At 39.1% G+C, this 13,038-nt stretch overlaps 1 protein-coding gene across 2 annotated transcripts in view; it reads right to left on the bottom strand.

The window, feature by feature from the left end:
• LOC122976584 (protein SON) overlaps positions 1 to 13,038 on the bottom strand; it is a 53,385-nt gene that overhangs the window by 17,854 nt on the left and 22,493 nt on the right. For both annotated transcript variants that reach the window (XM_044345147.1, XM_044345146.1), the window contains exons 11-13: positions 12,722 to 12,856; positions 11,129 to 11,215; positions 8,985 to 9,203 (exon numbers count right to left, since the gene is read on the bottom strand). In XM_044345147.1, the coding sequence (XP_044201082.1) occupies positions 8,985 to 9,203; positions 11,129 to 11,215; positions 12,722 to 12,856 (441 nt within the window). The remainder of the gene's footprint in view (positions 1 to 8,984; positions 9,204 to 11,128; positions 11,216 to 12,721; positions 12,857 to 13,038) is intronic.

The following is a 13,038-nucleotide window of genomic DNA, read 5'->3' as shown; positions in this document are numbered from 1 at the left end:
TACAGAGCACTACATCTTGAAGCGTTCATGCTTATGGCTACAGAAAAAGACATTCCTATGGCTTTGGGCACTGATGGAATAATTGACAGGATGGCAGAGAAGAGTGCACTGACGAGGCATCTTCTCTCTGCCTAAGGAAGGACATGCTATTTTATTTGCTGCTTAAGGCCGCTGTGCTATGCTGTTCTTTTAAAATGATGTCAGCTGATTAGTCACTCTGGGTCCACTCCAATAGGGTGCAGGCATGCTGCTTGTCACAACCTGACAATAGCAGTGAATGAACGTTTAAACATGCATGAAATCCTGACTGTTAAGGCTGATGTGTGAATTGCATCAGATCAGCTGCCAACGCAATGTCAGAAGATTGACTATAAATAGTTCTCACGTTTCCAAATCATCATAGGAATGCTTTTGTCCAGTGTGAAAATTCAGTTTTTGCTGTCTCATTTCATGATGACAGCACTGCATTTTGTTATAGACTACAATCATGACATAAGATTATGTCATATTTGACATAAACTGCAAATCCGATGGGGACATCGAGCTGTAGCAAATCTACAATACAATGAGACGGAATGGATTCATGCCTAACACGCACAAACCAAGGCCGATTGTTTCTGAGATTCAAGGACAGATCTGCAGTGCTGGAGAAGGCAAAGTAGCTTAAAGGAACGAACAAGGACTTCACTGTGGCTGTCTGACAAAAGAGAAGGGACCTGATGCTTGCCTTGAAAGCTGCATGAAATCAGGGGGAAATTGCTTATCTAAGGTACAATAGGCTAATTACACACCCTGCAAAGCCAAGGAGAGGTTGATGGTAATATAGTTTATTCAATGCAATTAACCGAGTTGTACAATGACGACCTATGGTGGACATCAATATGGACAACTCAGAACTGCTTAATCTTCCAAAGAAGGGGCTATAAATTGCTCACATAAACATTTGCAGCCTGAGAAATAAACTGCAGGAGGTTGGGAGTCTGTTGCACGCTAACAATATACGTATATTAGCTATCTTAGAATCACATTTTGATCAGTCAGTTGATGACACTGAAATAACAAAATAAGGCTAAAAGATTTACAGAAAAGACAGAAATAGTTATAGAGGCAGTGTTGCAGTTTACGTTCAAAATCATATCCCCATGAAGCAAAGGGAGGACCTTATGAAGAAGGACATCAAAGTTTTATGGATACAAGTACATCTGCCTCATTTAAAGGCTATTTTAATAGGATGCTGCTATAGACCACCTAATGCTAACTCTATCATATGTGAGATGCTGGACAAAGTCTCAGATAGTCATAATGTATGCATATATCTATTGGTTTACCTGAATATTGACTGGTTTTCTTCAACCTGCTCACTTAAGAAAAAGCTTATGGCTGTAACCGGTGTGTGTAATCTGTCACAGCTAGTCAACCATCCAACCAGAACACATACTAATAAAACTGGGAACTCCTCTGCTACATGCATTGACCATATTTTCACCAATAAAGCTGATCAATGCTCAAAAGCTATATCAGTTCCTATTGGGTGCATTGATCAAAATATAGTATATATATAATATATAATTTACAAGGAAAGCTAAAGTTCCAAAAGCAGGTCAAAAACAATTTATAAAAAATCATACAAGAATTTCAATGAAGATTCATTTATAGAGGAGGTGAAAAAATACCATGGCACAATGTATATGGAGAGGAAAACCCAGAATTAGCATTAGATTTATTCATGAAGCTATTCCTTTCGGTAGCTGACAGGTATGCTCCTATTAAAAAATGTACTGTTAAAACAGCTAAGGCACCCTGGATCGATGATGAACTGAGAATTTGTATGGTTAATCGAAACACCATAGAGAGAAAAGCATTTGAGTCTGACTGTCTGGTTGACTGGCAGATTTACTGTAAACTCAGAAATCAGGTCACAAATAAGGATTAATGAAATTAAAAATGACAATAAGCTATTGTGGAAAACATTTAACAATGCCTTGGATAAGGGGTCTAACAATGCATCTACTTTTATTGAAGTTGATGAGTCATTTATTACAAAGCCATATCACATAGCTCAATAATTTAACAGTACACAGTTATGTACAGAGCTATGTCAATATGGAACTCCTTACCTCCCACAATCATAGAAATTAAGAGCAAAATGCATTTCAAAAAACAGCAGAGGTTATCAAATCATCAATTCAAATCAAGTTTATTTATAAAGCACATTTAAAAACAACCAGAGTTGACCAAAGTGCTGTACAATAAAACAACAAAAGTAAATTAAAACAACATAACAGGTAACAGCAAAAAAGGAGTAGAGATGACGTAACAATACTAGCCCATACGCATACACAAATAAATAAGTAATAGTAAAACATAAAGCTTTAAGGACACTCAAAGGCCTGAGGGAATAAGTCTTAAGGTTAGCCTTAAAAGTGTCTGCAGAAGGGGAATACTTAATTGCAAAAGGTAAACTGTTCCAAAGTTTTGGGGCCTCTACAGCAAACACATGGTCGCCTTTACCCCTCAGCCTCGATTGAGGGACAGCTGGGAGCAGCTGGTCTGAGGATCTGAGAGATCTGGGGTTGGAAAGGGGGAAAAGGTGCTCAGAGATGTACTGGGGCACCAGGCCGTGTAAAGCTTTAAAAACAAATAATTGAACCTTAAACTCAGTCCTATACTTGACCGGTAGCCAATGCCGAGACACCCGTACAGGTGTGATGCTGTCTTTCCTCCTGGTACCAGTTAGTAGCCTAGCAGCAGCATTCTGCACTCGCTGTAAGCAAGACAAGGATGACTAGCTAATACCCAAAAAAAGAGAATTGCAGTAATCCAGTTGAGAGGAAATCAAGGCATTTGTGACAGTCTTCAAGTCATTAAATGAGGGTAGTGGTTTAAGTTTGTGATATTTCTTAGCTGGAAAAAACAAACTTTGACAACAGAGTTAATTTGTTTCTCAAATTTTAAAGCTGGATTGAAAATGACACCAAGATTTCTGGCATGGGCATGAAGGTTAGGGGCCAGGGGCCCTAACCTTCAAGCATAGCCCTAAGCAGAAGCCCATGGTTCACCAACAACCAGTTCACCTGTTCTAACAGGTTCTCCCCACTCAGTAACACACTTGCTGAGAATCCAACTCTGATTATTGGCAGCTCCATAGTGAGTAAGGTGAAGTTAGTGGCACCAGCAGCAATAGTCAAATGTATTCCTGGGGCCAGAGCGGGCAACACTGAATTAAATTTAAAACTGCTGGCTAAGGATAAGCGTAAATTTGGTATGACTGTTATTCATGTCCGCGGTAACAACTCCCGGTTATGCCAATTGGAGGTCACTAAAATTAATGTTGAGTCAGTGTGTACATAAGCAAAGACAATATCAGACTCCATAGTTTTCTCTGGGCCCCTACCAAATCTGACCAGTGATGATATGTATAGCCACATGTCATCATTCAACCGTTGGCTGTCGAGGTGGTGTCCAGTAAATGATGTGGGCTTCATAGACAATTGGCAGAGACGGCATACATCCCACTTTGGATGGAGCTGCTCTCATATCTAGAAATATGGCTGAGTTTATTAGCAGACCAAAACCATGACAGCCCAGAGTTGAGACCAGGAGGCAGAGCTGCAGTCCTACACACTTCTCTGCGCTTCTATTAGAGAAGTTACCTACCCAAAACCACATAGAAACTGTGTCTGTCCCCCAACCACTTAAATAAATTAAATCTAAAATAAACAAAGGAGGAGTCATTCATAAAAATCTAAAAAAAAATTAACACCACCTCTGCAATTGTACAACAAAATAGGAGGATTAAATGTAAATGGAATGGTAAATGGACTGTACTTGTATAGCGCCATTCTAGTCTTCCGACCACTCAAAGCGCTTTTACACTACGAATCACATTCACCCATTCACACACATTCATACACTGACTGGGTTCAGGGGCTACCATGCAAGGTCCTAACCTGCCCATCAGAGGAAGCTAACCATTCACACACATTCATACACTGATGGCACATTTGGGGTTAAGTGTCTTGCCCAAGGACACATCAGCATGTGGACTGGAGGAGCCGGGAATCGAACCGCCAATCTTCCGATTAGTGGACGACCCCCTCTACCTCCTGAGCCACAGCCGCCCTGTGGACTCTTAAACATTAGATCACTATCATCTAAAGCCGCATTAGTAAACGATCTAATCTCAGATCATCATATTGATTTATTTTGTCTTACTGAAACCTGGCTGTGTCATGAAGAATATGTCAGCCTGAACAAATCCACTCCCCCCAGTCATATTAATATTCACATTCCACGACATACTGGCTGAGGAGGTGGAGTTGCAGCCATCTTCAACTCAAGCCTAATAATCAACCCTAGACCTAAATTTAATTGTAACTCATTCGAAAGCCTTATTCTTAGTCTCTCTCACCGAACCTGGAAGACTTTACAGCCAGTTCTATTTGTTATAGGTCCATACTCTGAATTCTTATCTGAATTCTCAGAGTTTTTATCAAACTTAGTCCTTAGTACAGATAAAGTAATTATAGTAGGTGATTTCAATATTCATGTGGACATCTATAATGATGGTCTTAGCACTGTGTCTTAATCACACCCTTGATCTTGTTCTGACTTATGGCATCGAAATTGAACATTTAATAGTTTTTCCACAAAATCCTATTTTATCAGACCATTACTTGATAACTTTTGAATTCATATTGCTGGGTTACACGCAATTAGACAAAATTGTCTTCACTAGATGTCTATCTGATAGTGCTGAAGCTAAATTTAAGGAAACAATTCCATCAGTATTGAATTAAGTGCCATTTCGTAATACTACAGAGGACTCTTATGCTAATTTTAGTCCCTCCAAAATTGATAATCGTGATTGTTGATAGTGCTGCAGGCTCACTGTGAATGACACTTAACTCCACTGCCCCTTTAAAAAGGAAAATAATAAAAGAGGTTAGCTCCATGGTATAACTCCCAAACCTGCAAATTAAAGCAAACATCGCGAAAATTTGAAAGGATTTGGCGTTCCACCAAACTAGAAGAATCTCACTTAATCTGGCAGGATAGTCTTAAAACATATAGGACAGCCCTCTGTCATGCCAGAGCCGCCTATCATCATCATCATTAATAGAGGACAATAAAAATAGCCCTATGTTTCTTTTCAGCACTTTAGCCAGGCTGACACAGAGTCATAACTCTATTGATCCATGTATTCTTATAGTTCTCAGTAGTAATGACTTCATGAGCTTCTCTAATGATAAAATTCTATTAATTATAGACAGAATTCATCACCTTCTGCCCTCAACAGGCACCCATTTATCCTCAAACACAGGAACCTTAGAAGCAGCTGTGAAACCTGATATATATTTAGACTGCTTTTCTCCAACTGACCTTTCTGAATTAACTTCAACAATTTCTTCATCCAAACCATCAACCTGTCTCTTAGACCCCATCCCAACTAGGCTGCTTAAGGAAGTCTTATCCTTAGTTAGCACTTCTTTGTTAGATATGATCAATCTGTCTTTAGTAACAGGCTATGTACCAAAGTCCTTAAAAGTAGCTGTAATTGAACCTCTACTTATGAAGCCTACTCTTGATTCAGGCATTTTAGCCAACTATAGACCTATATCTAATCTTCCATTTCTCTCTAAGATCCTTGAGAAAGCGGTCGACAGTCAGTTGTGTGACTTCCTACATAAAAGTAGTTTATTTGAGGATTTTCAGTCAGGAGTTAGAGCGCATCATAGCACAGAGATAGTACTGGTGAAAGTCACAAATGATCTGCTAACTGCATCGGATAAAGGACTCTGTGTTTGTCTTGTTAGATCTTAGTGCTGCATTTGACACAATTGATCATCACATCCTATTACAGAGACTGGAACATTTAATTGGCATTACAGGAACTGCATTAAGCTGGTTTAAGTCCTAGTCAATTTCAGTCTGTACACATTAATTATGAATCTTTCAAGCATGCCAAAGTTAGACATGGAGTTCCACAAAGTTATGTGCTTGGACCAATACTATTCACCTTATATATTCTTCCTTTGGCTAATATTATTCGGAAACACATAAAGTTTGAAATGATAGGAGATATTATGTGAGTATGTGTGAGACTTTAATATAACTTGTCTTTAATATAACTTGCTAAGGACAGCAGCACAAGGAGGGCGGATGGGGGGGGGGGGGGGGGGGGACTGAATTAATTATGTTGAAAAGTACTTTTGAAATTATGTCAGCAAAGTATTGTGCCCTCGCAGCTTGAAAGGATTGTTGATAGTTTACAAAACAGCTTCTCATCATGTCGTATAAAACCTGTCTTTTTTCCATTTTCTCTCTGCTTTTCTGCACAATTGCCTAAGAGCACGAGAATTGACATTAAGCCAGGGTTGAGTGGGACAACAGAGTCCAAGATGTCTATGCAAGCAGAGTTAAACTGGGTGATTAGCTCTTCTGTACTCAGGCAGGAAGAACAGGTGTCGAAGTAACGGGATAGGGAAGAAGCGATATAAGCATCAGAGAATTTTCTTGCAGTAGAGAGGTTTATTGTGCGGTTGTAAGAAGCAGGTAATTGAGGTTTGGGAACAGTATGCAACATGGTGGAAAATCTGATGTACAGATGATCTGAGATCCCCAACTCCCCTACAATCAGAGAACGAATGGTCAGACCAAGTGTAAAAACTAATCTAAAGTGTGGCCCTACTAGGGCCACCTTCCTTTTTCCCAAGTCTGCTCCTACTATGTTCTCTACCATCTTTAGTTGTTCTCCTTCTGTGTTGTCAGCCTAAAGTTCAAGTTCAAGTTATTTTTTGTCATGTACACAACAGTTACAACAAAGCAGTTGTTGGCAATGAAATTCTTACATCTCAGGCTCCCTCCAGCAATGCTCTTACAGATATATATAAAACACATGTATAAAGAAGAATCAAATCTAGTTAAGAGTCTAAGACATAAATTGTGCAGCAGCTAAAATATAGGAATAAAATATAGTATATATACAGAGTGTCCCTGTAACCCTAGTAACTCACTCTCACCTGCCTGCGTAGCACAGCACGAGAGGAGAGTGAGAGATGCTATGCTGCTGACTGAGATTACTCTGAGCAGCATGCATGGGAATAAACTATATCGATTTTTATGTATATTTCTTGCATTTCCCCTTGTTGTCCAAATAACTTGCTAGGTTTGTTGCTAGTTGCTTCTTAAATAAGAGTTGTTAATTGTCTAAGAGGGTCTGAAGCTTGCAAAATCTACCTGGTTGTACAAGCTCATAATTCATATTCATATTAAATATTTCGGCAGTAAAAAAAAAGACCCGGGGCTGAAGCAAAAGACCCTTGGCTATAGCCCAAGCGGGCCCTAAACACAACCCTTTCCATAAGTAATAAGAATTCAAATGCTAATAGACTGGAGACACACTTACTTTAATGTGATGCAACAAGTCCTTGGCTCTTCTGTGTCCCAAGAGTTGCGACCCCAAATACCTGGCCCAGACACAGCCATCCTCCCAATAACAACTGTGGCTTAGTGGCTTCATTTAGGCTCTCATCAAACATCAGCACAAACAGCCCAGCCTTGTTGATGATATTAACAAGCTGTTCTTTAAAGTATGGGGCTACACCGAATTAGACCGCGTACACTCTTTTGTCTTTTCCACAGTGAACTTCTTGGCTATTTCTGAATCCTGGAACATAGCTTGAAAAATATCTGAAATCTGGTCATTGGAGTTGAGGGATTGGTGTTTTGCTGCGGTGTTGAGGCACCACAGAACCTCTGTGGGTAGTGTTGGAGTGGTATCCATCATCAATTGGGGGTCAGCAGTAAATAGATGATGAAATTGGTGGCTGTACTTGTAGTAGCTTCAGCTGTGGTGGGTAGGGACAGTGACAGTGGTGTTACACAGAATCGGCAATAGAGACCTGCATTTTGCGTCCCATAGCAGCTTTGTGGCTAGCACTTAGCACATGTAGGACTGGACAGCATCGAGGCTGCACTAATCGCCTTCTGACACACAGAGCAGTACGGCTCATGGTTATTCCAAGAGACAGGCCTCAGCCATGGTTCCAACTCTTCTCCTCCAACCATTCGTACAAAAACTCGCATTTCCCCACTAGTCAACTACGTTGCTTAAAATCCGGGCGTAAAGAGACCTTTGCACACTATCAAGCAGCAGTCAGTCAGTCAGTGGGTCAGTGAAGGCATTAACGGTTGTCCTTTTCAGATGACGTCAAATCTAGCTGGATTCCATTATAAAACTACGCAGAATCCAGAATGCAGTGAGAAATATGAGATGAATATTCACTGACTGAATGTATATGAAGCTTTATATATTTTTTAAATTTAAAACAGAGATTACCACATTATGTGCAACATAAACATGTCATTGCAGGAACTGCTCTAACAACCTACAGCTATCTGATTAATGTGCAGTCAAAGTGTTATAAAAAAACTTTCCACTCGCAGAAAGAACATGCATAGAGCTGAAGGTGAATTCATACTGTGTAATATTTGAATGTGAAAACAAAAACCACTGTTCAAAGAAATGACTGATAGCACATAAAACCATTAACGACGTTAGTGTCGGAGAGTACAGCGGTGTGGCTCATTGACGCATTTTTATAGTAATTCTTCTAATAATTTCTGGACAACAACGGAGGTCTGAGGCACAGAGGAATAAGATACATCAATCTTTGGATACACACACAATTCTCGTAAGCAGGATCAGTTCATTGTTGGTTGGACAGTGGTGTTGCACATGAGATTTATTGACAATAAGAAAAATATAGAAAATAGTCAGCCAAGTGCTTTAAGTACAAACTCTGAAGGAGTGTTTTTCTCCTAGTTTAGCTTTCAGGGTTTCTGAGACATTGTATTTATTGGGCCCTATGCCTGTATTTGTCAGTGGTTTTCAGAGTCCCTCCTATAGTCAGTTTGCAGCTTAGGAATTATGCCAATAACAAAACTGGTACCAAGTATATACACAGTATACTTCTCCTCACCTGCAGTGGTGGGTCAGGAAAAACGCTGTCACTTTCTGCCACACAGACTGGCTGTTCCACAACCCCCGGTAACCCTGCAGCTGTTGCAGTTTCACTCGATGATGTGGTGGATGTCGCTATCGGAACAGTGGTCAGGGCCTTTCTGGAGGCAGCTGCAGCTTCATCTGCTGCTTTGTCAACCGGAACCCACTCTCCATATGCACCCAGCGCCTCACCCTCCTGGACAACATAACAGATTACATTACTCACAAGGCATTATGAAATTATTTTACAATGGCATTCACATATATCATTTGTCATATTTGTAACAGTAACATAGATGCGCCTTTGTAAACAGTTAACGTATTGCTTGTAAGCATTTGGACAGTTATAGATTTTGTTCTTACACATTCAATTTTAAGTAAAATAATGGATACTACATTGAAGTGAGCAGCTTTAATTGCTTTAATCAGCTCTAATTTAAGTAAGTTTACATCAATAAAGAAAGAACTGTGTGGGAGATACAACCCCTTTAACCCATAGTGCCTAAAGTTTATGGGTTCAAAGTCAAAGTTGACTGAGAGTGAGGTGTTGTTGTCTGTCAATATGAGGAGTAAATAGGTGACCATGCAAGTGAGGAAGATAATAATGAGGCTGGTAAAACTGGTAAAATGGCAATCAAGCTGGTTGACCAAGGAGCACAAGTCTTGTGGATGAGCGGAAAAACCATTTGCATGGTGAAGAAAAAACCTTGACCTGCACAGCAAATCAAGAATGTACCAAGATGTACAGTAGACTTACATGTTTCCTTGTCAACAACCAATAGAAGACAGTATATATAGTATAGTACAATATAAATCTATAAAGATATATGTGACACTGATAATTATTTTGAGACACAAGCCAAAGATTTGTGTGAATGCTTTGAAGCACATGGTGGTAGCAAATCCTAGATGAAAGCTTCAACAGAATGAAACAAATCAACTTTGATGTTGTTTAATCTAGTAACGTGTCACTCACTGACACTTATCTGTTGCTTTCTCCAGACTTGACTTTTTTGGGAGGAGAGCAGGGGAGGGTCTTTTTCAAGTCTATTTATTTCTTTTCATTTAGTGTGTGCCATGACTCAAAAGTGTGTCTGTTTTGAGAAACAAAACAGATATGGGTCTTTATAATACTAGTTATTATTATATTCCAACAGAGCATGTCATTTTTCACTTGCTTAAAGCAGCTCCCATATTCATTTTGTTTCACATCTTCACAGAAAGTAGTGTAATAAAATAAAGTAATAAAATGTAGAATGTCATAATACTATGATATTAGTTCAGCAGCACATATTACCAGCTATTTCCATATGGTGCTAAATCCAGGCCAATAAGTTTGATAATTTGAAAAAAATAAATTGTTATTGAAAAACTAAAATTTGAAACTGAAAGTTCAAGTTTTGATCTTGAACTTTGAAAAATACAACAATATATCCAAATTAAAAATAAATGCTGGAAAAGTTTTTTCAGGTTAAATATAATTTTGATTCAGTTCTGAAATTCTTTTGAATAAATTATTTATTTTCATTTTTCACTTTCAAATTTATTTATGATATTTGAGGTCTTATTTTTTACGGTTTCAAATCTTAGGTTTTCAGTTTCAGATATTTTTTTCACTTTCAAATCATATTTTTTCAGTTTCAGACTTTTGGCCTTAATCAGACGTGGGGGGCATGGCATCAATAGGGAGTGGCATGGAATCATGAGTGCCATTATAACAAAGAAGGCTGAGGGCCTTCCTCAATCACCTTGCCTTCAGGAAATGTAGGTGCCGTGAGAAGTATGACTCAACACTTTCTGTGCGCCATATTCACGTGACTGGCAGTGAAAAAACCTGATGCCAGTGACAAAGTTCCGTTTAGCCTGCTGTTTTAGACCGTACTTAGCACTAATTGCAGTATAAGAGTAATAAACTATGGCAGATTGTGCAATTCAACAGTCACACTTTAAGAACTAAGTGTGCTGAGTCATAAGAAATGTTTAATTGCAAAGAGAAAAAAAAAGTGGAGTGATAGTAGGTCTGCTGTTCAACATCTTCCACTGTGAAGTACCTGCTATATTCAAAAACTAAACTTTGTCACAGAGTTACAAGATCCAAATCAAATACACATCTATTCAGACCTTCTTACGATGTTGAGATCCTGAAGAAACTGGAAACTCCTTGGCCATGCCTGCATCACTACGCACTGCTGGACGAACTGTCGTGTTCTGGAAAGATGAGGAAAAAAGAAAATAGATGAGTTCAGCAGCTTTTCAGCATCTAAATTCACACATTAGTAGAAATAGTTGGCATGTGTGCTTTAGATGAGGATGTCAAGTGTTAATTATTCTTGTTTTTCACCAATGAGTTGCATAACTATATTAACATTTTTATATTAACATATTTACATGTCATAAATAAAGTGTTCACCTATTTAACACTAAAGAAGAATTCACTAACTGGTTGGCATATATCAGGACATCTTAAACAGATGCACTAAATCATGGTGCAAGGTACAGTATCTCTTGACTAAAATGTCAATATACTTTCACAACAACAGCTCTTTCCTCCTGACTGAGGGTAGCCACCGTCCCTAACAACTAGAATACAGTGCCAGGGGCCTGAAAGATGGAGAGACACAGTATTCGTCTTCAACAAAGTGGCTGAAAAATAGGCCAAGTTAACCCATAACTGAGTAACAGTAACGTAATGAGGGTTGTTGTTAACTCGACTTCTTCACTGTCTCTCCTCTGCTGCGCTGAGCTGTGTGTGTGTTTGTGTGTGTGGAGGGGCAGCCCCACCCATGGTGAAACAGAGAAGAGTGAATCTCGGCACAACCATAACTGACAGCAAAACGCAGTGAGAGCACTGTGCTGAAATGAAATGAGTGCACATAATTAGATAAAAATCATAAATAAACATAGTCTCTACTGCATTTTGCTGTCATTTATGGTTGTACTGAGACTCTCTCCTCTCCTCTGTTTCACCACGGCCGGGGCTGAGCGCTCTGTCTGTGTGTGTGTGTGCTCGAGTTGATGACAACTAACTTGTTACGTTATTGTAAGTGCAATAAAAAATTTGCGAGTACAAAGCAAATAAGAGTAATTTAATCCAAGTTGTAAGTCTTTTTCCAAAAATGAGTCTTGAAAAAGGGAGGGGGGGATTGTCTTATAATCAGAGTCATCTTATATTCAGGCCAATACAGTATTTTAAACTCAAGGCATCGTCTTTCCTCATAACTATGTCTACAAACCCCACCTTCAATCCTTCTGGAATGGACAGTACCTTTAATTAATTAATTAATTTATATTTAAAAGGGACAGTGTACAGCTCAAACATAAATGTCAACATTGGATGCACCGTACCAGATTATAGCTTCAAGCTAGTTCACCCACACACACACACACACAGTTGTGTTTCCGTAACTTCAGAGGACATTACATTGACTTTCATTTCCTGGAGACTTATCCTAACCTTAACCATAACCACCACATGCCTAACCCTTACCCTAACCTTAACATAATGCTAAACTAACCTTAACTTAAGTTTTGTGGAACTTGCTATTTAATAACTTTGTTATTTCTGAGCTGTAACGTAAAGTGCTACCATATACTTCACTGTCTTCTAGGAAGGGTTTACCAGACATTCACATACATTCACAAGAGACGAAACTGTCATTTGTGCTAATATGTAGATTTATATAAGACACAGTGTAGCCAGTGTGTGGAAGTTACATTGATGCTGAAGCTGATGGCTTTTTGCTCACGAAGAGCTGATCCTCCAAAGGGTTTCCCATCATCCTCTTCATCTGATACATGTGGCATTGCCACTGGCAGCTCTCCTTTACTGTCCACAATCATCTTGCATTTCTACAAACACATACAGACACAGAAAATTAAGCACTGTCTGCTAGCATTGTAAAAACATTGTTTTACCACACCACAGTTTGGAAGTTTCTCATGGTTGCTGCTTACTCGGTCCACTATACCGTAGTGCGCTTCACAGAGTGCTATTGTGAAGCTCAATATTAAAGTTGGGTGTGGTCACAGGC

The sequence above is a fragment of the Thunnus albacares genome, chromosome 24, assembly GCF_914725855.1.
Source record: "Thunnus albacares chromosome 24, fThuAlb1.1, whole genome shotgun sequence".
In the NCBI taxonomy this organism is placed as follows: domain Eukaryota; kingdom Metazoa; phylum Chordata; class Actinopteri; order Scombriformes; family Scombridae; genus Thunnus; species Thunnus albacares.
Note: the sequence above shows the minus strand (reverse complement) of the source record. Positions and strands in the feature narration are given on the sequence as shown.